This window comes from Copadichromis virginalis, linkage group LG3 (genome assembly GCF_057382275.1).
Source record: "Copadichromis virginalis isolate Kocher_CV1m ecotype Utaka linkage group LG3, C_Virginalis_male_GT1.1, whole genome shotgun sequence".
NCBI classification, from domain to species: domain Eukaryota; kingdom Metazoa; phylum Chordata; class Actinopteri; order Cichliformes; family Cichlidae; genus Copadichromis; species Copadichromis virginalis.
The window spans coordinates 12,182,461-12,210,296 of NC_140620.1; the positions used below are offsets into that span (position 1 = coordinate 12,182,461).

General features: G+C 42.0%; 1 protein-coding gene across 3 annotated transcripts; it reads right to left on the bottom strand.

Annotated features, from left to right (window-relative positions):
* LOC146712812 (NACHT, LRR and PYD domains-containing protein 12-like) lies at positions 1-27,836 on the bottom strand. 3 transcript variants are annotated; one of them, XM_085443800.1, is made up of 10 exons: positions 27,777-27,836; positions 26,225-26,461; positions 22,019-22,150; positions 21,661-21,762; positions 17,504-17,739; positions 15,411-17,394; positions 14,306-14,479; positions 4,508-4,681; positions 3,172-3,345; positions 1-2,338 (listed from the first exon to the last, which is right to left on the bottom strand). In XM_085443800.1, the coding sequence occupies exons 2-10, from the start codon at positions 26,332-26,334 to the stop codon at positions 2,329-2,331; spliced, it is 3,096 nt and encodes a 1,031-aa protein (XP_085299926.1). In that variant the 5' UTR covers positions 26,335-26,461; positions 27,777-27,836; the 3' UTR covers positions 1-2,328. The 3 variants fall into 3 exon arrangements, with proteins under 3 accessions (XP_085299926.1, XP_085299918.1, XP_085299934.1); XM_085443792.1 differs by having other exon boundaries at positions 15,411-17,397; XM_085443808.1 differs by lacking the exon at positions 27,777-27,836 and having other exon boundaries at positions 15,411-17,397; positions 26,142-26,292.

Sequence of the window (27,836 nt, forward strand, 5' to 3'; positions counted from 1 at the left end):
AACATTACACACTGACTTTAATACAAACACACACAGTGTGTTGTGTGAAGAAATCCAACATGAGCTGAACAAACAGTGAAGTTCCTAAAGACAAACTGTTAAAGGAGGAAACAAAGCAAACTTAGAGTTTCTTCACACAGAGACACCAACAACAAGCTCCACTCCATAGCTGTGGACTTTTTTAAACACCATCCTGTCTTGACTTATGTTATTCTGCCTTTAAACGCTCTTTGCTGTGTTTCTTTCTCCTCCAATGAGAAATCAAATCAAACAAATGTTTGCAGGATTAAAATGGTACAATATCATATTTGTCATTTCCCAAACTGCACACGCTTGATTCGTCCCCTCAACAGCAGGATTCAACAAAATAAGACGTCCTTCAGACTTTAAAGTGCTGTCAATGAAATATCATAAACAGTTTGATTTCACCATAACTATTCCTTACTGATGATGTCACAGCTAACTGTTCATGACACTTTCATTAAATGGACAAAGTGGCCTCAGTAAAGGGCAGAAATGTTCATCATCCTAAATATCTGAAGCAAGTTGCATCATTTTGATGACTTAATTTCATAAACTGTCACTGTTTTTAAATCAATGCTGAATTCTTTCCAGCAGAGTTTCTTCAGTGGTTTGGATTTGAGCTTTGAGTGGATCCCTGAGCAGGAGAAAATGACACAGATGATTTCATTGAATAAGTTAGATGGAGGAGCATCATCAGAGCAGTCCAGATTCCAGGACTGATCCCTGAATCCAAACGCTCAGTCATTACTGAATCCTTTCCTTCTGCTTCTGCTGGAACTCACTGATATAGTGACAACTTCACAGATCAGTGGAAGAAGATTTAAAATTTACAATTTACACTTTCATTACAGGAAACTTTATTAAAACAGTTTAGCAAAATCAAATGATAATAATCAGATGACTTAAACTCTACTGATGTAACTAAGCTACTCTGAGTTTGTTCTTCTCTTTAGTGAGGAGAGGTCAGCCAGGCCTAAAGATGCTCTTATCCCCGAGTTCTGTGTTCATGATAATCCCCCAGCAGGAGAGCAGCTGGGCCTCCAGTGGAAGTGTGATGTCATCCAAATCCTACTGAATGAACCATCTAACACAGCAACAATGAGCAGATGAAGCCAAAAATCACACAATCAGTTGACAGGTTCACAGGTTGGACTGAGGTTCCCCCTCTAGTGTCTCTGCTGGAGTCTTCAACATGAACCTTAGATCCAACCTGCTGACCTGCTCCTCTCACAAAGGACTCATTTATCTTTGATTAACAATAAAAATTCTTTATTATTAGGAAACAGAGAAAAGTTCTGTTTCAGCACTCTGATCATATTTAATCACATAAAGCTGGACATTAAGACCTTTGAACCTCTGAGCTGTGATGTAGACGCAGTCAGGGAGGACTTCTATATCTTTCTCCCCCAGGTCACATGACACTCGTACATTTGATTGTGCTATAAAATGATTGTAGGCCCATTTATTATGAATAAAGCAGAGCTGTGTCTCTCTGTACTCACACAAACACCTGAGGAAGTCTCTGAATGAGCGATGTGAGGATCCACTGTTCTGAACCTCGGCTGACTCGACTCAGACTGACGGTTGATTTAGACTTCTGTGAGTAATCTGAGTAACTTACGCCGTAACCTTCCACGTGACCTGACGTTCACCTCCTGACAAACGTAACTACGCGTTGGGTGGACACATGGTGACTTGAATGGCGTGGAAGGTTGCAGTGTCAATTCAAGTTAATCAATTCGACAATTTTGTTAGGTGCGCTTACCTGAAGTAAACTGCTATCTATGCTAAGAAAGAAATTTTCTCACCTACTGGTGGTTGAGGTGAGAAAACAGCACCCCAGATGCATACCCAGTGGGGCCAAAATAGATAAGCACAAATGAGTGCAGAGAAAAGAGGTCCCATACTTTAGCATTGGCAAGTTGAATTAACCCCATGTTTGGGCTAGTCACTGCTGGCCTTAAGACATTGTTTCAAACAGTATTGATCAACATGTGTTCACAAAGCAAATGGCACAAAGTTTTATTAATATAATTGTAGATAATATTTGACCTTTGGGTCAAATATTATTGTACTAGGACTTCCATATTTGACCTTTGGGTCTTGTGATTTCAGCATGTAGGTTAAATGCTCAGTGATTCCATCATATAAAACACTCAGGTGTATGTATATGTATGGTGTATACAAGTATATTTGATTACATAGTATATATGAGAGTATATGTCATATATTTCATTAAAAAATACAAATAAAAAATCAAATCGGGACACAGCTCATCCTCTCTCACCGTCCTGTTTACCATCATCAGCTCCACCTGCAGAGAGAAGAAGGAAGAGCAGAGGAGATAAACGAGTGTTTTTAGAGACTCTTCATCAGCTGTCAGTCAGTGATGCAGCACATCAGGGACTTCAGTGCTGGGACTGTACTAGGACTCATTGTTGCTTCACTTTTTCTAATCTTTGGATTTTTATTGAAGTTGATGAAAATTTTTTTCACTTCTATGTTTTTTTGGACTTTCATTCATTAGAATACGATAAGACAAGACAAGATACGATACGATAAGATAAGATAACCTTTACTAGTCCTACAAGTTGAAAATTTATTTTGTTACAATAGAAAGTGGACAGTGCAAAATTATATAGCAAAAATTAGAGAACACTGGAATAGAATAAGAATAAGATAATGTACACAAATTTACATAATACAATAAAATAAAATACTATATACAATAAAACAAAATAAAATATTATATACAATAGGATAAAAATAGAATACAAATGCTGTATGAAACATTTGTATTCTATGTTTTGTATAGCAGTCTGACCAAGGTTATTGTAAAAACACAATAGCCTTGGTCTTTCAACTCTGAGCTCTTAAGGAACCCCAACAATCCAGATGGACGGTTCCAGCTGTTAACTGGAGGAATTCCATCCAAACATCTGCTCTCACTAAATTCTTCCTCACCTACAGACTGTGTTCTTCACTGCTTTAAACTTGGAAATGAATGCAGCCATTGGTCTGTGTGCTGCTTTTTTCAGAGAGCTGATTGGCTGTTGACAGTGTTTGATCAGAGTGTGTCAGCCGTTACTATAGTGACCATTAAGGCAGAAACAGGAAGTGTTTGTTTCCAATCAATAAGCTACTGACCTCAGAGTCTCCAGTCTGCAGTCTGGACTCTGCTGAAGGTCACACAGCTGCTTCACATCTGGATCCTGCAGCTTGTTTAACCACAGGTTTAGCTCTCTCAGATGGGAGGGGTTAGACTTCAGCGCTGCTGCCAGATAATCACAGCTGATCTTCGACAAACCACAGCTTCTCAATCTGTATAAAGAATGAAAGATGTAAGTTTATTAGACAAAGTGTGAGCTTGAAATCATTCAGTGTTTCATCATCTGTTCAGAGCTGAAGAAGGTTCAGAATGTAGAAGTTTAGAAAATGGAAACTCCAAACAGCTGAAGCCAACAAGAAGCAGCTTCAAACAGGAAACTGTGCAGAGTTTTCAGACTATATGCCCCGATGCCGCCAGTTTGAGTTTGGAGATTTAAATCTCTGTTCTGTGACTAAGTCCTTGAATCATTTCTTCCAGTTGATCCAACAAGACAGACTAAGTATTAGACGTGTGTAGTCGCTCCATTAGGGGAGCTTCTAAATGTGATGTGATGGCCCCTCTGGGTCTGTCAGATCACAGGACTGAAGAGAGCTCAAACTGGGCACACAGTTGTTCCAGTCTGGACCAAAGACTCTATACTGGGACTGAGGGACTGCTTTGACTGCACCCACTGGGACTTTTTAAAGGCTCATGTTCTCACTTAGATCATCGATTTCTACTTACATTTCTTTCTGGGGAAAAATGGGGATTACTTTGGAAACAGGAAGTATTTTCCCAATAAGCAGCCATGGATTAGTAAATCACTCCAACATGTTCTCAGGCAGAAGAAGCTGTCTTGTTATGAGGGAGAGAAGAAAAAGATTGAGGCACATAAACTTGTTCAAAGAGAGATAAAGCAGCTAAAAGGGGGGCAGGGATAGCTCAGTAGACAAGGTTATTGCTCCATTGTCGGAAGGTTGGTTGTTTGAATCCATTGAATGGCTACCCTGAGGTACCCATGAACAAGGTACCGTCTGCACTCACTGCTCCCGCTGTGCCTACTTAGTGGCTCCCCACTGCTTCATACATATTTCCCCACAGGGATCACTAAAATTCACAAAATTATTATTTAAAAGTAAAGCAGAGGATGAGCTGAATAAAGGACACTCAAGGCTGGCTTGGAAAGGAATGAAGTCCATGGTGGGGATGCAGAACAAGGACCAAAGATGAATGTGACACTGAATCAGCATAAGACATGGGAGGAAAATGATTGAAGTGTGCTGTGAACTGACTGGGAGATTTTCACACATTTTCCAGTCCTCCTTAGAACAACAGGAAGTTCCTAGCATATGGAAACACAGGTTAAGTGTACTACATACAAACATGGTGACTGACCTCACAATTTCAAGTCTACATCCTGGACTCTCCAGAAAACCACACAGCTGCTTCACTCCTGAATCCTGCAAGTTGTTGTTTCTAAGGTCCAGCTCTCTCAGATGGGAGGGGTTAGACTTCAGCGCTGCTGCCAGATAATCACAGCTGATCTTTGACAAACCACAGCTCCCCAGTCTGTATGAAGAATAAATGTAAGTTTATTAGACAAAGTATGTGCTTGAAATCATTCAGTGTTTCATCATCTGTTCAGAGCTGAAGAAGGTTCAGAATGTAGAAGTTTAGAAAGTGGAAACTCAAAAAAGCTGAAGCCAACAAGAAGCACCTTCAAACAAACACAACAAAAGATAAATCTCTGCATTTTCAAATTAAAGTCCTAAATTTATCACAAAAAACATGAAAAAGTCGTGTTTTTCATTCCAGGAACCACATGGCTTCACCTTTAAAAGTAAAGTTAGGAAGAAATGGACATATTTTAAGTCCAACACCTTTTTCCAGTCACATCATTAAAGTAGACAAACTACAAGCTCCTTTTCATTCCAACAAGTCATCTTCTGACCTGGACTAACAACACTGTAGACGGTCCCTGAGCACTGGTCTCACAGCCAGCTGCACATAGAGACTGTGGAGATTAGAGAAATATTTTCCTGCTACTGTTCATAATCATTATCATTACCCTTGCATTAATAATATAATCTACAGCATTGATATTGTATTCAGATGTTTAAACATATTGGCACCCAATTAGCCTTTATTACAGGTGCAGTTATAACCACTTTAAACTGTTGAGTTGAATCTATAATCTTAAATGCTTTTGAATACTTTTCATAATCTTAAATGTTTATATGCAGATTATATTGCATTATAAAAGAAAGGCCCAACTCTGAGTATAGTCTGGGCCTAAAAATCTTGACAGGAAACTGTAGGTTTGCAGAGCATGCTTTGCATCCAGGAAGTGAAACTACGTTAACCCTGATGAATCAAAAGCAATCTGAAGTGTCTTTTTGGGGGGAGATCTACAGCTGATGTTATGCAGTGTACATCTCACCACGTGTGTTCATTAAAATCAATTGTTTGACCAAGCTCTTCTGGACCATGGTTGTTTATACTCTCGTTCTCAATATTGAACCCTTAACAAGACCAAAGTGCAACAGTGAAAGAACATCAGACACAAATTTGTTTCTATTGCTTTCACATAAACATCTACTGTCATTATTTTTACTCAACGCTGTGGAGTCCTTTATTGGAAATTCAAATGTGATTTTTTTCAATATGTTACCATCTCCCAAACTCAGCTATGTGACTTCCAAATGAATAAAAGCAGCAGAAGTGGCTTTACAAATGAAAGAGGAAGAAATTCAAATCAAATTCAAATTCAAATTTTTATTTGTCACGTACACAGTCATACACAGTACGATATGTAGTGAAATGCTTGGACAACTGCTCGTGACCTAAAGAAAAAAAGAAAAGACTATGAATAAGATAGGAAATAAATATGAAAAATTAAAAAGGGTAAATTTAACTAGGAAGGAATAAAATATAAATTAAGGTTAAAAATGAAATAACTGTACAACACAAATTAGAATGAAGGGTAAATTTAACTGGGAAGAAATAAGATAAAATATATAAATTAAAGTTGAAAATAAAATAACTGTACAACAAAATACACAATATAGAACTATATAAGAATGTATGAAGAAATATAAATAAATATATACACAATAACAGCAGCATATACACAATAACAGCAGCAGTGATTTAAGTGATGAAGTGAAAACAATGTCCAGAAAGTCCAGTGTGTGTGTAAGAACCATATGTGTGGGTCAGTACTGTGTGGTGGTGTGATTGAGAGACCGTATCGCCTGCGGGAAGAAGCTCCTCCTCAGTCTCTCTGTGTTGGTCTTCAGGGAGCGGAATCGCTTTCCTGACCTCAGCAGAGAGAACAGTCTGTTGTTGGGATGGCTGAGGTCCTTCACGATCTTCCTGGCCTTGGTCCAGCACCGCCTGCTGTAGATTGAGTGCAGGTCAGGGAGCTCGGAGCGGATGGTGCGCTCAGCTGACCGCACAACCTTCTGTAGAGCTCGTCTGTCCTGCATGGTGCTGTTCCCGAACCAGGTTAAGATGTTTCCCGTCAGGATGCTCTCTATGGTGCACGAGTAAAAGTTCCTGAGCACCTTGGAGGGTAGTTGGAAGTCTCTCAAGCGTCTGAGGTGGTAGAGACGCTGACGGACCTTTTTCACCACGGAGTTGATGTGACAGGACCATGACAGGTCCTGCGTGATGTGAACTCTGAGGTATTTGAAGCTGTCCACTCTCTCCACTGGGCACTCGTTGATGACGGGGGTCTGGTAGTTCCTCTCCTGCTTAGTGCTGAAGTCCACTATCAGCTCCTTTGTCTTACTGACGTTTAGAAGGAGGTTGTTCCTCTGGCACCAGTTCTCCAGATTCCTAATCTCCTTCAGGTAGGCCGTCTCGTTGTTATCAGAGATCAGGCCCACCACGACGGTGTCGTCAGCAAACTTGATGATGGTGGTGGAGAGAAGAAGAAGAGGAGAGGGAGAGGAGAGGGAGGCCACCCTCACCATCACTCCAGCTGAAAACATCACACTTCCATTAAAGTTGGTGAGAAAATGTTGAGCAGGATCAGCTGCTGGCTAATCTGGAGGCTGTAGCAGCTCACAATCACAATGGATTTCCACTCATGAAAAAGCTCAAACTGCTTTATTTCATTACCATATTCCAGTGAGGCCTCCATAATGATTTCAGCTTTTCTGTAGACACACTGTGTGTCCTGTATGACTAATTATTGAAGAAGGAAAAGAAGCTGATCATTCAAACTCAGGTGGCGAGGGTCCATCACAAATCTCACTGACAGCCAATAGAAATAAAGAAAAATTCAGACCGACAGTCTTTATGGGGTTAGGCAGTGAACTGCTCACGCTGCATTCAAATGCATCTTGGATTCAACTTTTTGATGAAGATTTCTTCTCAGCTGCTGTTTGGAACATTTCTCATTTGATCATGAACTGTATTAAACTCTGTAAATGAACTGAGAACTATTTCTACATTTGAAACTAGGGATTCATTTTCCATTCACTTCTGTGCGTTAGTGTATAAATGAATGTTAGACTGGGCTCCATGGAAACACTGGTCTCGGCTGCCTTCTTTCTGTAGTCATTCCAACAGAGTCCTTTCTCTTCTCCAGCTTCTGTTTGAAATCGTTTCACAGAGCCTGAATCCTGCTTTGTTGTCATGTTTGGGCCTGTGTTAGGCTGCACTGTGTTCCTCTGCTTTAACACACACCTAACCTGGGTTGTCTTAAGCAGCCATATCAGCTTCTGATACCATGAACATCATCACAGCTCCAAACTTCACCTTTGTTAGCTTTGACATTCATGTCTTTCTTTTCTCTCTCTCTGCTTCCACAGAAGCTCAAAGTCTCTGCAGCCGGTTTTTATCTGCTATCATCAGATCTTCAGCAGCCTCACTCTCATCACTCACACACTCTACAGCCTCATCAGTACTGACCTGATCTTCACTGACTGATGGAGCACAACATGAACCTGTGGAGGCTGAAAAACTGTCCTGTCAAACATCTCTCCATCACCACCCCGCTTCTGTCAGCCTTTAAATGAACCCTGATCAAGTATGTCACTTCTATTTGGAGCAAAAAGGAAAAACTGTTGTTCAGTTATTTGGAAAGACACAACATTTCTGAAAGGACTCAAATTTCTTCACATTTATCTTCAGACACATTATTAAAACCCTATTCTTTAATCGCCATGATAGAACAGAGAAAACCCTACTCATAGTGGTCAAAACATTTATAATTCCATCCATCCTCATCCGCTTTATCCGGGGCCGGATCGTGGGGGCAGCAGCCTAAGCAGAGATGCCCAGACCTCCCTCTCACCAGCCACCTCCTCCAGCTTATCCGGGCGAACACCAAGGCGTTCCCAGGCCAGCCGAGAGGTATAATCTCTCCAGTGTGTCCTGGGTCTGCCCCGGGGCCTCCTCCCGGTGGGACATGCCTCACCTCACCAACACCTCACCTAGGAGGCGCCCAGGAGGCATCTTTGTCAGATGTCAACTGGCTCCTTTCGATGTGGAGGAGCAGCGGCTCTACTCTGAGCCTCTCCCGGATGGCAGAACTTCTCACCCTATCTCTAAGGGAGAGGCCAGCCACCCTTTGGAGGAAGCTCATTTCCGCCGCTTGTACCTGCAATCTTGTTCTTTCGGTCACTACACACAGCTCCTGAACATCGCTTTTACACTCAGCTCCCTCTTCCCCATGACAGACCGGTGCAGCGTCCACATTACTGCAGCCGCAGCCCCAATCCGTCTGTCAATCTCTGGCTCCCTTCTCCCATCACTCACGGAAAAGACCCAGAGATACTTGAACTCCTCCACTTGGGGCAGGAACTCATCCCCGACACGGAGTGGGCACTCCACCCTTTTTCGGCTGAGAACCATGGCCTCAGATTTGGAGGTGCTGATCCTCATTCCCGCTGCTTCACATTCGGCTGCGAACCGTTCCAGTGCGAGCTGGAGGCCTTCACTTGATGAAGCCAACATAACCAAATCATTCGCAAAAAGTAGAGATGAGATTCTGAAGCTACCAAAGTGAAAGATTATGAACAGAATCGGTGACAAAGGGCAGCCTTGGGGGAGCACATCACCCACCGGGAATGAGTCTGACTTATTACCAGCAATGCAAACCAAGCTCTTGCAACGGTTGTATAGGGATCGAATGGCCTGTAGCAATGGGCCAGACACCCCATACTCCCGCAGTACCTCCCACAGGACACCCCAAGAGACACGGCCGAATGCCTTCTCCAAGTCCACAAAATATATGTAGACTGGTTGGGCAAACTCCCATGCACCCTACAGTATCCTTGAGAGGATAGAGAGCTGGTCCAGTGTTAGGTTTTGTATTGTTGATTGTCATTTATGCTTAGAAATATCTACCCATATATGCTTAGAGTTTTATAATCAGTTGTAGATTGGTAGAGGTTTGATCCTTAATAGTTTGCAAACTTTGTGTGCATTCCAGAATGCTCTGGCATGCACACACACTTAAGGTCAGGAGAGAGGTTATATCTGCTCTTACTGATTTATGGTATAGGAGGACACCTACTCTGTATCTGGTTAAGTATAAGAGTCTTTTGTTTAGACCAGGCCTGCCCAATCCCTGTCCTCGAGAGCTACTATCCTGCAGCTTTTAGATGCATCCCTACTCCAACACAGCTGAATCAAATGGTTTGATCTCTTCAGCATGCCATCATGTTTGGCAAAGGCCTGATAACAAGCCATTCATTTGATTCAGGTGTGTGGGAACAAGAATGCATCTAAAAGCTGCAGGACGGTAGCTCTCGAGGACCGGGATTGGGCACCCCTGGTTTAGACGGACCGCTAGACTCCTGGCACCAGCTCTGGGGAGTCTTCACAGGTTCACATTCTGACACACACACACACTTACAAAACCACAGGCAAGGTACTCTTTGTGTGTATGTATATGTCATATGTTAATGAACCTATGCATATTCATGTAACCACAATAAAAGAGCAGTGTTACGGGAGAGCGGACCAGAGCAACTGGGGTCAAGCGAAGGAACGGCGTTTGTTCAGTTCTCTCCTGTGCACGTGAAACAGAAAGAACGTTGCCTACTCGTGTCTTGCTTGCTGTGCAATTACATTGTCTTCAACGTACCAGCGAATAGGTTCAAGCAACAAACCTATTGTTAAGAAATATATTCTAAAACACTTCTTCAGTAAAGACTCAGAGAAGAAAAACACACAGAACTTCTTGCTAGCAAGGGCAGCCTCCAGAACTGAGACTCGTGCTGAGGAACTGCCCCGGCCTTTATTTATACTTCAGTGAGCGTTTGTTCTTTACATTAGAATGTGGAGGTGTACGTGTGTGTGTGTGTGTGTGTGTGTGTGTGTGTGTGTGTGTGGTGCTGCTGATCAAAGGGTCATATAACATAAAAGCACAAAAGGAAACATCCTTGGTCAGGAAGAGGGTAGTCTCCCCCTCACCCTAGATGGTTCACCCTGGGTAACACAGTGAAGAAGTCCAGCAGTTCATCTAAACAAAAGGCAGTTAGACTAAAACAGACATAGCTACGTTAAAACAATAAAACAATAAAACAAGGTACGACCTCTCCCCATGCTCCCAGGATGTGGGGGTGGACGCTAAAACACCTTGAAGTGTTACAGGCCCCCTAGGATGAGACATTCTTTCACTATGCCACCAACTAAACACTAATGTTTACATGCAGTATTCTACCATATACAAACTTATATAATTAAAAAAATTACTGACTTTTAAGTACAATTTCCTATTGACACCTATCATCCAGGACGAAAACCGCATTGTTGTTCCTGTATTCGAGGTTCGACTAGCGGACGAACTCCCCTTTCCAGCACCCTGGAATAGACTTTCCCAGGGAGGCTGAGGAGTGGGATCCCCCTGTAGTTGGAACACACCCTCCAGTCCCCCTTCTTAAAGATGGGGACCACCACGGGGTGCCCAGGGGTACTGCCCTTGATCTCCATGCAACATTATAGAGGCGTGTCAACCAGAACAGCCCTGCAACATCCAGAGCCTTCAGGAACTCGGGGCGGACCTCATCAACACCAGGGGCTCTGCCACCAAGGAGTTGTTTAACTGCCTCAGTGACCTCGCCTCTGGAAATTGGCGGGTCATTCCCCTCATCCCCTGACTCTTAATTTCACTGACATGTCTTCCAGCTCCCCTCAGGTTGGGTTTAATGCCAGATCGGTGGCGAATAAGACCTTCATCCTGAAGGATTTCTTTTCTTCCCATGCATTGGATTTCCTCTGTTTGACTGAAACCTAGAGTTCACCCGGTGAGTTAAGCGTTTTTTCTGAACTGCTGCCCGCTGGCTGTGCTTATTTTAGTGCTCCAAGAGCTTCTGGTCATGGCGGGGGGTTAGCTGTTTTTTTAAATCACACTTTGAGTTTAAGCAACTATCCTCATGGACACGTCACACCAGCTTTGAACTTTGCCTGTGTGAACTGGGCCACTCGCCTTCATTGCTGTGTGCAATAGTTTATCGGCCTCCTAAACATAACAAGGAGTTTTTATCTGAGTTTTCAGAGTTTCTCGCTGACTGTGCATCTCGGTATGACCAGGTCCTGCTACTCTGTGATTTTAATATACACGTCTGTTGCCCAGGGAAACCCCTGGCTAAGGAATTCATGGACCTGGTGAACTCTTTTAATATTGTTCAATCTGATAAATGTGCCACTCAAGAACGTGGTCACACATTGGATTTGGAGTTATCATATGGATTATCTGTCTGTATCTTACATGTGGCGCATGCTGTATTCTCTGACCATATGCCCATTCTATTTGACGTTGTTCCTCTTAGTCCTGTTGTTAAACCGGCTGCACCTATGCGATGCTATTGTGCCTTCGGCTCAGATACTACTGAGGATTTTCCAACACTATTTGAACAACTTGTGTCCAGTCCCTCTGAGTCGTCCTCCGTAAATAGATTATTATCTCACCTGGACTCTGTTTGTAAATCTGCCCTTGATGTTGTTGCACCTCTAAGACTCAGGTAGTGTAAACCCAAGTAATGGCTCGAGTAAAATCGGTTAGCCAAGGGCTGGCTAACCGATTTTACTCGAGCCATTAGAAGAGAATGTAGGAGATGTGAAAGACGATGGAAAAAGGACATGCTGTACATTTCTCTGGAAGCTCTTAAGACGAGCTGGAAAGCTTATCAGAGGGCAGTAAAGACCGCCAGAAACTCCTATTTTTCACAACTTATTGCTGTTAATTCACATAACCTTCGTGTTCTGTATAATACCATTAATTCTGTACTGAATGCAGAGGATCATGTTCTTTTGCAATCTTCTGAGGTGTAATAATTTTATCTTCTGTTGGCCCGGCTGTGCATGTTCCCTGTTTAAATTTTCTTATTGCTTTCCAACCAATTGTTCTACCTGAACTAGAGAAGCTTGTGTTAACTGCTAAACCATGCGGTTCTCCGAATGATGTCGTTCATCCCCGTTTTCTGAAAGAGGTGTTTCCTACTGTTGGACCACATATTCTGAACATAATCAATACCAGCCTCTTGTCAGGTCAAGTACCAAGTGACTTTAAGCATGCAATTATTTATCCCTTACTTAAGAAGCCAGGCTCAGATATTTCAGTAATGTCAAATTTTAGACCCATCTCTAAACTTCCTTTTCTGAGTAAGATCTTGGGAAAGGTTGTTCACACTCAGCTGATGGATTATCTAAACAACTCTCAAATGTTTGAATTTTTTTAGTCCGGCTTTAGGCCGTTTGATAGCACAGAGACAGCTCTTATAAAGGTTATAAACGATATCCTGGTAGCGACGGACTGTGGTAAACACGTAGTGCTTATACTACTAGATATGACTGCTGCATTTGACACAGTGGATCACGACCTTCTGATCTCTTGATTACAGCATTGTGTGGGCCTTTCTGGCTTGGCACTCCTGTGAATAAAATCATATCTCTCAAACAGGAGCTTCTGTGTTAAGTTGGGCTCGTCATCGTCCTCTGTGGCCCCTCTGTCATGGGGTGTACCACAGGGATCTATTCTTGGGCCATTACTGTTTTCCTTATATCTCCTGCCACTGGGTGGGATCTTTCGTAAACACAAAGTTGCATTTCATCTATATGCTGATGATTGCCAGCTTTATTTTCCTTTCAGTCATTCTCATAGCTCCCAAATTAGACTCCTGCTTGATTACCTTAGTGATGTTAAGTCATGGATGGCTCAAAACTTTTTAAATTTTAATGAACGAATTTTAATGACAGGCGTCTGTCGAAGGTTAAACCTTTTCTTTCAAGGAGACTGTTATCCACGCTTTTATAACCTCACGCTTGGATTATGGTAAGTCCCTTTTAATAAGGGTTGGACCGGAAAATCTGACACGCCTGCAACTAGTACAAAATGCTGCGGCACGGTTTTTATCTAGTAAAAGGAAATTTGAGCACATTACTCCGGTCCTGGCCTCCTTGCACTGGCTTTCAATTCAATTTAGGATTCATCTTAAAGTTCTTTTATTGGTTTTTAAATCTTTAATTGGTCTGGCACCTGTGTATCTGTCTGATTTGCTGAAGCCCTATGTCCCCACTCGTTCGCTCCGGTCAGCTGAGCAGCGGTTGCTCTCAGTCCTCAAATCACGGCTGAAACTGAGAGGAAACCAAGCGTTCTCCATTGTGGCTCCTACGCTTTTGAATAATCTTCCTCTTCACATTAGGCAATCGACATCAGTGATGGTTTTTAAATCCAGATTGAAAACACATTTGTATTCACTGGCTTTTGACTCTGTGGTTGACTAACTTGTATTTTATTGTTTTTGCTTTATTCATTATTTTATCGTATTTATTATTCTTATGGTAACTATTATGTTTCTATTGTTCAGTACTTTGGTCATCCTTGCGTGTTTTTAAAGTACTATATAAATAAACAATGATGATGATGATGATGATGATACAAACACTGCTTATATGGTACAAGTTCCTCTTTTTTGTCTGGCTTCCTGTATTTATTAATATGCTAGTATAGCTCTATACTAACTTCCTGTTTTTCAGTCTGGCTGAGCACTTAGTTTGTGAGTCACAAGTGGCCTTGCTTTACAACCCTTCATTATTAAAGTACATAAAACAATATAATCAGAAAACAAGCACTAAGAGTATATTAATTACATGACAACATCCTGAACATTTATGAACATCAATCAAAGATCTGAAATATAGAAAAACAAGAACATCTGCTGTCAGTGAACTCACCTCAGAGTCTTGAGTCGACAGTTGGGACTCTCCAGTCCAGCACAGAGAAGCTTCACTGCTGAAAACGTCAGGTCATTTAAACTCATGTCCAGTTGTGTCAGATGGGAGGGGTTGGATTTCAGAGCAGAGGCCACAACTTCACACTGAGTCTCTGAGAGTCGACACTGAGTCAGTCTGTGATTAGAAAATATAAAATGTGTTATTATAAAAGAGGAAATTCTGCATTATAAATAGACTGAATGTACATGAAGACAAAACGGAGTGACGTCACAATCTGATGAACGTCTGCTCTTTACATCTGTGCTTCAGCTCCTCTTACTGTGTTTGACATGACACAATGACTCAGTCTCTCTCAGACCTGCAGACTTTTAATGAGCATTTTTGTTTGGCTTTAATGTGCAGATGAAGGAGGGAAGATGGCATCACTTTAAGGCTTCCATAATGTTCACGGTCTGTCAGTCAGATCTGATCCAAAGTCAGACATTTGGACTGTTTCCTGTTTTGAATCTGACTCCAGAACATTTTGAATGAGTTCAGCTCAGTGAAGAGTTCCAGCGGAGAAAGCTGATCTTTGTTTGCTACCTGCTGCTGTCAGGTACGACTGTTCAATTTGACATGCAGGAAAAATGTGGTAACTGTTACCAAACGGAGCAGAAATCTCATCACTGGACAATAATGACAACTGAACTCAGAGCTGCTGATATCATATCTGATTTCAAGTGAACTAAAAAAAGAAATGATTAGCTCATTTTATCTTTCTTTTTTTTTCTCTGTCACGATTTTTAACATTATAGTTCATTTCACTACAAAGATTCTTATTTCTGTCTTCTCTATAACAGGAGCGTCTGAATGACCAACAACAGCAGCCGCAGATTTAAAATACTGCCCCCAAATGACACAACACATGAACTACATGTAGAAGTGAGTCTACAATACACAGCATATGACTACCAATGCAGGATAATGCACATACACATTTCCTGATAAACAGAAAATATAATTTTATCTGAGAAACTCCAACTAATGAGAGTTACTGTGTACATCTGAAGAACTAAACTACTAATCTACACTAATAAAGTGTGTTAATGATCACATCTGGACTCACCGAGCCTTTTGGCAGTTCCTCACAGCTGGAATCAGTCTCAGTTGTCCCTGCTCTGATATGTTGTACCTCCGAAGGTCAAACTCATCCAGAACCACCTCTGACATCTGCAGCATGAAGGCCAGAGCTGAGCACTGGATCTCAGAGAGTTTCTTCTCTGATCTGTTCTCTGACTTCAGGAACTCTTGTATCTCCAGATGTACTGAGAGGTCGTTCATCTCCATCAGACAGTGGAAGATGTTGATGCTTCTATCAGGATACATGTTATCACTGTTCATCATCTTCAGGTTGTTGATGACTCTCTGGATGATTTCTGTACTGATCACTGTTTGACCCAGCAGACCTCCTAAGAGTCTCTGGTTGGACTCCAGAGAGAGGCCATGAAGGAAGCGAACAAACAGGTCCAGGTGGCCATTTTTACTCTGGAGGAATTTCTCCATGACTCTGTTCAGAAATGCATCGTATGATCGGAGATCCCTTCCAAAAAGCTTCTTGGTCATAGAAGTTATCTTTTGGAAGTAAATCATCTGCGTTCTCATCATAGTGCTCTGGTCCCAGACCTCTCTTGGATCCACGTAATCATTCACCAATCCTTCATCATCACTATAATTATCAGTATCACTATCATCATCTTCATACTCTTCCTCCTCATCCCAGATGAAGTTTCCCACCTGGGGACATAAGAAGTTCTCCACCACCTCTGTCTTCCTGTTGGTGAAACAGTGGAACATGTAGACTGCAGCCAGAAACTCCTGAATGCTTAGATGAACAAAGCAGTAGATTGGTTTGTGGAAGATCACACACTCTCGTTTGAAGATCTCTGTACAAACTCTTGAGTACACCGAGCCCTCTGTGACACCCAGACCACACTGTTCCAGGTCTTCTTGGTAGAACATATTTCCTTTCTCCAGATGTTCAAACGCCAGCCTCCCCAGCTTCAGAAGAACTTCCCTGTCAGCCTCCGTCAGCTCCTGTGGACTTGTCTCATGTCCCTCATCGTACTTGTTCTTCTTCCTCTTTGTCTGAACCAGCAGGAAGTGTGAGTACAAGTCAGTCACGGTCTTGGGCAGCTCTCCTCTCTCCTCTGTAGTCAACATGTGCTCCAGAACTGTAGCAGTGATCCAGCAGAACACTGGGATTCTACACATGATGTGGAGGCTCCTGGATGTCTTCATATGGGAGATAATTCTGCTGGACAGCTCTTCATCACTGAATCTCCTCCTGAAGTACTCCTCCTTCTGGGCGTCAGTGAAGCCTCGTAGTTCTGTTATCCTGTCAACACATGTAGGAGGGATCTGATTGGCTGCTGCAGGTCGGGAAGTTATCCAGACGAGAGCCGAGGGAAGCAGATTCCCCTGGATGAGGTTTGTCAGCAGCTGGCTGACTGATGACTTCTGTGTAACATCAGACAGCAGCTTCCTGTTGGTGAAATCCAATGAAAGTCTGCTTTCATCCAGGCCGTCAAAGATGAACAAAAGCTGACAGACAGCCAGCTTCTCTGCTGTGACCTTCTGTAATGTTGGATGGAAAACATGGATCAGCTCCAGAAGACTGTACTGCTCATCTCTGATCAGGTTCAGCTCCCTGAATGAAAGCAGAACCACCACACTGACATGTTGGTTCTCCAAGCCCTCTGCCCAGTCCAGAGTGAACTTCTGCACTGAGAAGGTTTTTCCAACACCAGCCACGCCGTTAGTCAGAACCACTCTGATGGGGATGGGTCTCTGTTGGTCAGGTAAGGCTTTAAAGATGTCCTGGCACCTGATTGGAATGCCATGGAGGGCGTCCATCTTGGAAGCTGTCTCCAGCTGCCTCACCTCATGTTGGGTATGAACCTCTTCACTCTGTCCCTCTGTGATGTGGAACTCAGTATAGATCCTGTTGAGGAGGGTTCTACTTCCTGTTTCATCACATCCTTCTGCCACACGTTCACATCTCCTCCTCAGACTGATCTTATGTTCATCTAAAAGCTCCTGCAGACCAACAACTGCTGAAAGAAAGAAAAACAGAAAGAAAACTCTTCAATGTGTGAACAACACAACAAAAAGTCCAGTTTTCAGAAACGAGTCCATCAGCAGACAGATGTTTAGTCTTACTTTGGACACAGCTGCTTTGACTGGCTGTCTGCAGTCCAGCTCTGGTTCTGGATCTTTCTCCACACTGGGGACAGGAGGAGTCTCCTGATGAAGCAGACTGGTCCCAGTATGAGGAGATGCACTGTCTGCAGAACCAGTGTCCACAGCTGGTACAGACTGGATCCTTCAGGACGTCCTGGCACAAAGCACAGCAGGGCAGCTGCTCCTCCTCACAAACGCCACTGTTCTTCCTCTCTCTGTGAACACATTTCTTTATCACTAAAATCATTTACTGACTTTTGCACAAAATATCCAAATTTAAAAGATGGTGCAGAAGTCCTGTGGGTCAGAGCATTCAATCTGGAAACAAAGTGATGATTCATTGATTTCATCAACACTATTGAACTCATTTTCTGTCTGCCTTTCTCATTAAACATTCAGCAATCTGCTTGCAGTTTGCTGTGACTGCACATTTCCCGCAAAGACTTCACAGTAAAAGCCTTCCTTTGGAGGGTGCTGTTTATATCCTTCATGTTTTCCAGTCAGTGTATACAGATTATCTTTGTTTAGTTAATAATTGTGATTACTTTACAGAAGTAACTGATTAGTTACAGAAACATATCCAAGGTGAGCAGGTACCCCTCCAGCATAAACTCTAAGCAGCTAAAACATGAATGAATGTAAAAGGTGTCCCAGCTGTCAGTCAGACTGTACTCGGTGCCACATTAGAGATGTGGTTTCTGACAGCTGCTCCAGCTGCAGGATCAAACAGAAGTCCAAACATCTTTGCCTTTGTTGCTTCTTATTATTGAACAACACAGCTGAGCATTGGTTGAGCATCTGCAGCTCAACGTGGCAAAGACCAAGGAACTGATCGTGGACTTCAGGAAGACCAGGAAACACTTGACCCCTGTTTCAATCCAGGGGGTCAGTGTTGACATTGTGGAGGACTATAAATACCTTGGAGTACACATTGACAATAAACTGGACTGGGCTAAAAACACCACAGCACTTTACAGGAAGGGCCAGAGTCGTCTCTATTTTTTGAGGCGACTGAGGTCCTTCAACATCTGTCAGAAAATGCTGAGGATTTTCTATGAGTCTGTGGTGGCCAGTGCGATCCTCTATGCTGTTGCATGCTGGGGGAGCAGGCTGAGGGTCGCAGATGCCAACAGACTTAATAAACTGATCCGTAAGGCCAGCAATGTTGTGGGGATGGAGCTGGACTCCCTCAAGGTGGTGTCGGAGAGGCGGATGCTGTCCAAGATAAAGACAATGTTGGATAACACCTCCCACCCACTCCATGACATGTTGGTCAGTCACAGGAGCTCGTTCAGTGAGAGACTGAGATTACCGAAAAGCACCACTGAACGACACAGGAAATCATTCCTGCCTGTGGCCATCTCCCTGTACAACGCATCCACTTAACACACTGTTTGCTGCTACAACTACACATGTTTCTTTTCCAACTATTTATTTATAAGTGACTTATGTATCTATGTATGTATATATATGTATATATTGTACTATTCTTAGTTAGCGTATTGTCTGTCTTGTCTTAATGTTGGTTTAAAATGGAGCACTGTAACAAAAAATAATTTCCCCCAGGGATCAATAAAGTATTCTGATTCTGATTCTGATTCTGATAATGCAGCCTTTAACATTAGCATTGTTAGCATATATGCAACAGAAATGTGGTCAGAAACTGGTATTGAGGGGCTGGCATAGCGAGAGGAGACGATCGCTGTTCCCACTCTCAAGTATTACAACCAACCCACCGCTGACTCGGTAAGAGTCAGGGGGTCATGCAGTGGGCCAACCCTCTCCCACTCAGTCTGAGGGAAACCCACACTGCACACTGGTCCTAATGTCAAACCACACAACAATTCCAAGGAAGGAGGAGAAGAAAGAAAGACTGAGGAAAGGAAACAATCAAAGGGAACATTAACAGATCAGCTTCTGTAGCGTCTCCAGGTTCTCCTGGTGACCAGCCGCTGTGTCCACACTGGCTCCAGTAGCTTCTCTTAATCTATTTAATCATTTATTAGTTAGGTGTGTAATTCTCATATTCTTTTCCCCCAACCTCATTTTGATCAGGACAAGTTTTTCTCTGAGTTAAACTAATAAGACTAGACATCTCTGTTCAGCAGCTGTGAGATGAAGGCTCCAGGACATCTTCAAGGATACTAAATATTTCAGAATAAGCTTCACCACAATCATTTTCAGAGCTCTGGTCTCTGCTATCAAACTACAACTGTTAAACTAGAACTACAGATTTCAAAATTTTATTTTAGAAACTTATTCTCAAAGGACAACATGAAAGATTATATCATTTTTTTTCAAAATTTTTTTCATAATTTTTAAACATTATTACATATATTTTGAATGAGTTGTATCCATGAAGTAAAGAAAAAAAAACATGTTTTAGAAGATCAGTCATTGCAGTACGAAACATCTATGAGATCAAAGACATTTATGAAACATTGCTGACAGTATCTCCTGTGACAACTTTGTGCAGCAACTCTAAACATTTTTGTAACTGTTGATCGTTCATGTCAGTTTGAGTTTGTTTGGTGCTTCTAAAACATTTTCTTACGTTACTTTGACGACAATTACTTGTTTGCTTTGTGTCTGTCTTGCTTTCTCCTGACATTTACTTCATATACACAATATCCTTCTGAGAACCAGCCTATACATTAATGTGATCTGTAATGGACATTTGTTTTTTTTATCTATATCTTTTGAGTTATTCAAGCTGCCATACTAGTCAAAGGAGTTTGCAAAGAAAAGCGTCTGGACTTCTTTAAGTTACTTGAAGACGTTTCACGTTTCACCTCTCGAGGTGAAACGTCTTCAAGTAACTTAAAGAAGTCCAGACGCTTTTCTTTGCAAGCTCCTTTGACTACGATGACCTGGATGACTGAGAACCTTCACAGACAAGCTGCCATACTAAATCCTGATGTACTAGATAGAGGATATCCTGGGCTTTCCATTGATATCTCATATGTTTGGTCGCCTCTTTTAGCTCCAAATAGGCAGGAAATCACAAGAAATGTTCAATGGAGAGATTATTTTTTTGGAGTCAGTGGATACTGAAGTGCAAAGTTTCTGCAGAGCCTATCACTACTTCATTTGGCCATCAGATTAGTTCAAGAACAAAGCTTCATGAAATAGGTTTCCATGACAACCAGCTGCATTCAATCCTGACATCACCAAGCACAATGGTCCAGTGGTGTAGAGCACATGGCCACTGGACTCTGGAGCTGCGGAGATGTGTTCTCCGGAGTGACCAATCACACTTCTCCATCTAGCAATCTGATTCACAAGTATAGATTTGATGGTTGCCAGAGCAAACCATCCAGAAAATTTGATTATTTTTTCACAGCTGAAAAACAACATTTATTCTCTATTGGAATCTGCATCGTCCAATCCAAAGGTTACAATCTGAAGGAAACATCTGGTTTTGTTTCCTGTGATTAAATCTGAGCATCAGTATCGTGGGATTTATCCACAACATCCACACCACTGTTGTTCAGTGTTGTCATGATGGCAGTCTCATTAACAGCAGCAATTATGATCCAGGCTTTAGCTGCTTTGGTTGTCACATTCAAAAATATAACTTTTTGTATTCGTATTTAAGTTTTTTGTCTGATTCTAGATTCAAAATGAAAACATAACTGTAAATTCAGACACATGAGGTTGTGCTGAAAAGAATGATACCAAACAAGCCAAATAAAAAGTTTTTAAAGGTGAAATATAGATAAATAAAAATAAATAAATAAATATAACCACTCAAAAGTCATTAAAAATGTCCAATTACACCCTGGACCCCAGAGGGTTAAACGTTTTTTTAAAGTAACGCTATAGTTACTTTTCAAGTAATTACTTTTAGAATCTTGTAACTCAGTTATTAACTAAGTTAATTTTTTGATGAAGTAACTTGTAACTGTAAGTAATTACTTTTTCAAAGTAACTTGCCCAACACTACTCAGTACGCACTTTCCCCACAGACATGAGCATCACTGTCCTCAAACAGCAAATAACCAAGTATAATATTTTGATCTTTTCTCTTTCATTGTTTTCTTTTTAATGAATCTTTGTAACAATCTAAGGATGTTTCAGGTCATATTTATCCAGGAAAAGACAAACATGTAAAGGAGTCATCACAGCTCTCTGACCTCGTTGGTCCAGGTTCACCACTGACGTTTGGATTTTCAGGTTTGGACCAGTCACTCCTCACAGACGGACAGCTGGACCCTGCAGACTGTGACCTCTGACCTCTGCAGACACAAACATGATTGAAGCAGCTGTGATCACACAGACTGCAGATAATGCAGCTGTTTCCTGTCAGTAACAGTCCTCTTAGATTAGAGTTCAACTTTTTACAGGAAAACTGGACAAAACTGAGTTTTGTTAGAAATTCATTTTCATTTCCTCTCAGCTGACAAACACAGTCAGAAATTCAACCAGAATCAACACTAATTATAATGTCAGTGCAGAATTATTTCTGTTACTCAGTGAGTTCAGCTCTCTGACCTCGTTGGTCCAGGTTCAGTACTGAAGTCTGGAGGATTATCTCTGGAGTCGTCACTTTCACAGCTGAATCCTGCAGACTCTGCTCTGTCCTCCTCTTTCTCCATCATCATCTTCTTGTGGACTTTAGTCAGTCTGAAATCACAAACACTCCGTGAGTTCACATTAACAGAAGTAACTGAGTTACAGTCGCTGACCTCTGACCTGTCATGTAACCTAGAAAAAAGGTCACATGATCCAGAGCAGCGATCACAGAAACATGATCTCACCTGCTGACTTAGAAATTTAAGTCATTCCGAAACACAAAACGCAAGACAATGACTGAACATTACGAACAGCTCTGAGTGTGATACAGTCAGCTCACTGCAAACTCTGACCTCAGTATGAATTAAAGCTCTTTTATGGCCACTAAGACACTTTAGGATCACATGATGTCCACACATGATATCTGTGACTGTCGTAGTTTAACATGTGAACTTCATACATGTAACATTCATGTTGATGCAGATCTCAGTCCCACATCAGCTCTGCTGAATAATCTAAAGTTTCTCTCTGACATCAGGATTCATGTCATGTCATGAACACACCTCCAGGTTTCTGTTTCTCTGACACACTGAATTCAAACAGTCTAAGGAAAACGAGGAATTTAACCCTTTAAGACCTACCATAGAACCAAGTCCGCCAGAGCTTATATTATATTTTTACATGTTGTAGATAGGGTTGCCAACCGTCCCTTAAAATACGGAATCATCCCGTATTTAGAAACAAAAGTACACGTCCCATATTGAGCTAATAAGGGACGCACTTTGTCCCGTAATACAGTGAGAATCAAAAGTAGTCTATAACTTTTAATGGAATTAACGCTTTGTTTGAAAACATAATTCCCTGCTTTGTGACCAATGAGCTGACAGCACACTTATGACAATTCGATTATGACAATTCAGATTACCGCTCATCTCATTGGTCGAGGAAAGGTCGCTTACGGAGAAAATACCGACAACTAGACAAGACAACAAATGACCACAACAAGAAGCATGGCCAACAGGGAAACAAACGCCGAGACTGCGGTGCAAGTCTCGGACGACAGTACACCTAAAGCTGGGCAGACACTGTGCGATTTTTTTCAGTCGCATTATTCAGCTCCGGCTCACAATGCATGATTGACTTGCAGGGGTTAGAAGTTGGTAGGTCACGATGTACTCTCACACTATACCGCCTGATGCTCTGATGCGACCTGAGAGCTCACACTGTGCGTCCATAAAATTAAGGTTATAACAGAAAATCTGTCACTCTCTCTCCCTCTGTCTTTCACTCACACAGACACACACACCACCACCATAAACTTTGCTAAATCACTGATCGGGCAGCTAAGTGCATATGAGAGCATGAGGGTGGGAATGGATGTTTGTATCTGTGTGTGCCTGTATGTCTGTGTCTATATGTCAGGTTGGGTATCAGACGCCACCTCTATGGGGACATCTCAGGCCCTCCAAGATTAGAAGGCCTATCTCCCCCCACCACCACCACCACTTCCCCTACCAGTGGCGGACTCCCTCAGACATCGGTGCGTTGGTGGTTCTTTGTGTCCGGGGATGGGCGTCCAGGTACACACCGGCTCACTCCTTGGCGGCCGCTTATCGGGGCCTGGAGCCTGGGGCTCGCTCGGGCCACTTCGGAGGTGGGGTGCCCCCGACCTCTCGGCCTGGGGCTCGGTCACTCAGGCACAGCTGGCTGCCGGCGGAGCTCACGGGCGCGTCACTGCAACTCCCCCTGGCTTCTGCTCCGCGGCTGCTGAGTGAGCCCTCATCTGGGACTCTCCTCAGCTCTTTCTGGGACAGTGGCGCGGCTGCCCCTCTGTTGGTCTTCCTTGGTCTCTTGTGTTCTGGGGGCCTCTGGATGTCTGGAGTTTTGATCTCCTCCATACCTGCTTCATGCCCTGGAGGACGGGGCTGTGGCCCCCCCCCACACCCTCTAGCAGATCATTACATGAAGGAACCTTTTAAAAACAAGCGCGTCCATGCTCACAGGTGTACACACGGGTGATCACACCCACAAACTACACCCTTTTTGGCTCCTACCTCAAAGCACACTGTGTTCTGTTGATCTTATGTGCTGCACAATAATGTTTAATATTTAGTATTTACTGTCATATTCCCATATATCATTGTGATGTTGTTTATTCTATTACTCTTGTTTTCTTCTGCTTGTTCTCTTTTTTCTTTCTCAACAGGTGATCCAGGTGATTGATATATGCATTTTTTTTTCTCTGCCCGTTCTGTTGGTTTTTGTCTTTTGCCCTTCTCCCCCGTCCCTCTTCTCAGCTGTTTCTCTTTCCCTCTTTCTTTCTCCCCTTCTTTCTCCCAGTCAAGTCTGTCCCGTATTCAGCAAGTGAAAATAAAATAAACAATAAAAGGTGAATCAAATGGACCATTACGGCAAGGCTGGGATGGTAAAATAAATAAATAAATAAAATCACTGATCGGGCAGATGTGATTGAGCAGCAATGTAAATCCAACTATTTTCACGGTTGTTGTGGTCGTGATAATTTTGTGATGCCACATCGAAAAGGCTCGGATGAGCTTTCCAAAGTTCTACAAGTTGTGCCTCCATTGCTTGTGTCCAGATCACACGCTGCACAGTCGTGCTGCTCCGTCTTTTTCCCCGACGTTTATGTGTTTGCGCGTGAGCAGTGTGAGCGGCTGTGGTGACACCCTCACGAGCGATTGATGATCGGGAGCTGGTCGTGAGGTGTTAATCGCTTCTCGTTACCCCATGTATACTACACGACGCACGATAGAGGACAAAATCGGTCCGATCACCAAAACGGTCGCACGACTCAAAAGTCAGCTCAAAATGGGCCTAAAACCGCACAGTGTGAGCCCAGCATTAGAGCAGCAATGTTTGTTCCCCTCAGAGAAAGGGAAGAATGGGAAAAGGAAAACACCTGGCTGGAAAAAGTTAATATGGACATGTGCAGTGAATATCAGCGCTATGTGGCCAGAAGTGTGATAATATAACTTATTTTGTGTAATAAACAACTGCAAGGATAGATGATTACAACAAATAGATGACTAATACATAAAAGTAATACATAGATGAATAATGATGATGAGTTAAGATGCGTAATCATGGGAACAAGTGGGTTTACAAACAGGAGCAGCTGATTAGCATTAGAAAAGCTGAAATAATACCTCAACTGAAGCCAATTGTACTAAATGCACTAAATGTGCACTGTTACAAGAATGTTTTTCTTTCTATTGTTTTCTATTATTTTAAGTTAAGCAGGACAGAGTTCTTTTAAAGAAAGATTTACTTATATTCTCAAAAGTTAAGCATGACAAGCTTCTGTTTAAGAAAGAGACCTGTTTTACTGTGTTAATATTGTCATTTTGAGCTAAAAATAAATGTCTAAATGATCATTTGTTTCACATGTGTTCATATCACAAAGAATAGAATATGCATCTACTTAAATCAACTTCAAGTCAAATGGTTAAAAAAAAAATTTCACACACAAAAAAAGAGCTAGAAAATTCACCACACTGGGAAGGGTGAAGACAACTGGGTCGCCCGGCCCTGGCCACGAGGTGTCCCTTATTTATTTTTCAGGGAGTTGGCAACCCTAGTTGTAGTGCCATTTTTGGGAGCATTTCAAGTTGCTATACATCAATACAACCATTACAGCCTAAATTTTAATAATATACATGCATGAAGTGCATAGTAATTACATAAATTGCAAAAAAAAAGCGATAAACTACAAAAAAATTGAAAATCGTTTTTGTTTTTTAACATATATTTCTAGTTAGAGAAATTTAAGAGGCTTATCCCTCAAAACTGTAACTACAAAAAAAGTTGCACAAAATAGTTTCCCACCACAGGAAATTTATTTTGAGTGTCTTCATAGTTTTATTTTTGAAATACACTGTCATGGTCCTGCGACCATGACTCAGTGACTTTATGTTTGTGTTCTTTATTGTTATTACTTTCATTATTATTCGTGGCTGTTTTGGGATGGTTTGTGTTTTGGGATTTTAGGTACTGGGTTCTGGGTTTGTGCTCCCTCTATTGGTCCCTGGTGTTAGTGTTCCCCTGTCTTGTCAGGTTAATCAGGTCCAGCTGTATCCCCCACCTGTGTGTGATTTCCCAGTGTCTCTCTGTGTACTTATAGTGTGTGTTTTCCTCTGCTCCTCGTCGCGTCGTCTGTGTTCATACCCGGTGAATTCCCCTGCGTGCTCTCCCTGCTGTTCTCCCTTCATGTTCAGGTTTGCCACTCCTTTGTGTAGTTTCTCCCAGTTTAGTTCGTCCTTAGTTCTGTTTGCCATCTCCTCTTTATGTTCAGTATTGTCAATAAATCACCCTTCACGTCTGAAATAGTGCTGCGTTTGAGTCCTCCTTCCACTCTTCACACGGCCGCTGACCCGGACCGTGACATACACCAATTTCTATACACTGCAGGAAAAACGAAAATAAATATTATAGTGCAAATTTGCAAAAAAGCAGCATATGCGTCAAAATAAAATATTTCCAGCAGTGCAATATGAGTCCTAAGCATCCCAGAAACGACACAGAAACTCATAAAGTCAAACATAACTTTTAAAAAGACCAGTATAGGCCCTGAGGCCCTGATGGTAAAAAAGACTACATTTCCGTGAAAATGACGTCACTTCCGGTTTCGGGCAGGTAATGGCGGAAATGCAAAAGTTCGCGCTGACGTCTATTCCAACATAGGAAGTGTTTTGAACAGCTGATCGGATCGGCAAAGCGTGTTTCTGGAATATTATGTTTTTGTTCCTGCAAGTGCTTTTTATGCAGTTTTTACAAAGCTTTATGTGGAAGGAAACCGTGACCTAGGACAAGCTGATGGCATAAGATGTAAGTACAACTCCTCTGGTTTCATATGCAAAAAAAATTTTTGCGCTAGCTTACGTGGTTGCAGTGCTACTGGGATTTAAAAATAGTAACGCAAAACAGAGCGTGTCCGCTCCGATCGGCTCTAAAGGGTTAAAGTGTTTTACATCTTTGCACCTGAACATTTCCAACAAACTGGCTTCACTGACTGTCTGATGTAGAAGGACTTTATAACAAATTATTCTTAGTTTATTATAAATATTATGCTATTGCTATTAATGGTTAAAAATTGACTGATTCGTGTTCTTTTGTGTATCTGACTGCGTGTTTTGTGGTGATCTTAAACTTTATATGAGTAACTCGAATAACATCAAGTAGCGTCATTCAGACCGAAAACTCACAAGGAACAAATTTTCAAAGTCCTAGACAAAACAGCCCAAAGACAAGAAACTAGAAACACAAGAGACACACACTGACCAACTATTAATGGTTCAAAGCTTCAAATGCTAAAAGAAAATTGAGATCCACTGATTAAAAACACAAAAGCTGCAGAGTCCAAACACTTTGCTTCATATTATGACTCAAGTCAAATCCTCCACAGGCAGATATATGAACGCTGACATTTTTTAGAACAAACTGAGTTTATGTAATTTTTCCAGTTAAAAGAAGCGCAATGATCTATCTGACCAATGATTAGTGTTTGATGGCTCTAAAGTTTCATACAGATCTATTTAAACTGTTCATCACAGTAACCAATGTTTCAGTGCTAAGTTACTGACTGATAATCAGTGTCGATTCAATCAATCAATAATCTATAATACCGTGGATTTGTCTTCAAACACATAAATTTTGTCCTGGAATGAGAGTTGAACATCAGGTCCAAACATTACAGAGTAGAAACAAAAAGCAAACTTACAGTTTCTTCACACAGAGACAGCAACAACGAGCTCCACTCCACACCTGGACACTAAACAGG

What these genes read in the sequence shown, in the direction of transcription:
- LOC146712812 (XM_085443792.1), bottom strand. Translation starts at nt 26,334, where the DNA reads ATGGCAAACAGAACTAAGGACGAACTAAACTGGGAGAAACTACACAAA. An exon ending in CACGCAGGGGAATTCACCGG is followed by an intron (nt 22,151 to 26,224) that starts GTATGAACACAG and finishes TTGTGATTTCAG; the next exon opens with ACTGACTAAAGTCCACAAGA. An exon ending in TGTAGACTTGAAATTGTGAG is followed by an intron (nt 3,346 to 4,507) that starts GTCAGTCACCAT and finishes TTCTTTATACAG; the next exon opens with ATTGAGAAGCTGTGGTTTGT.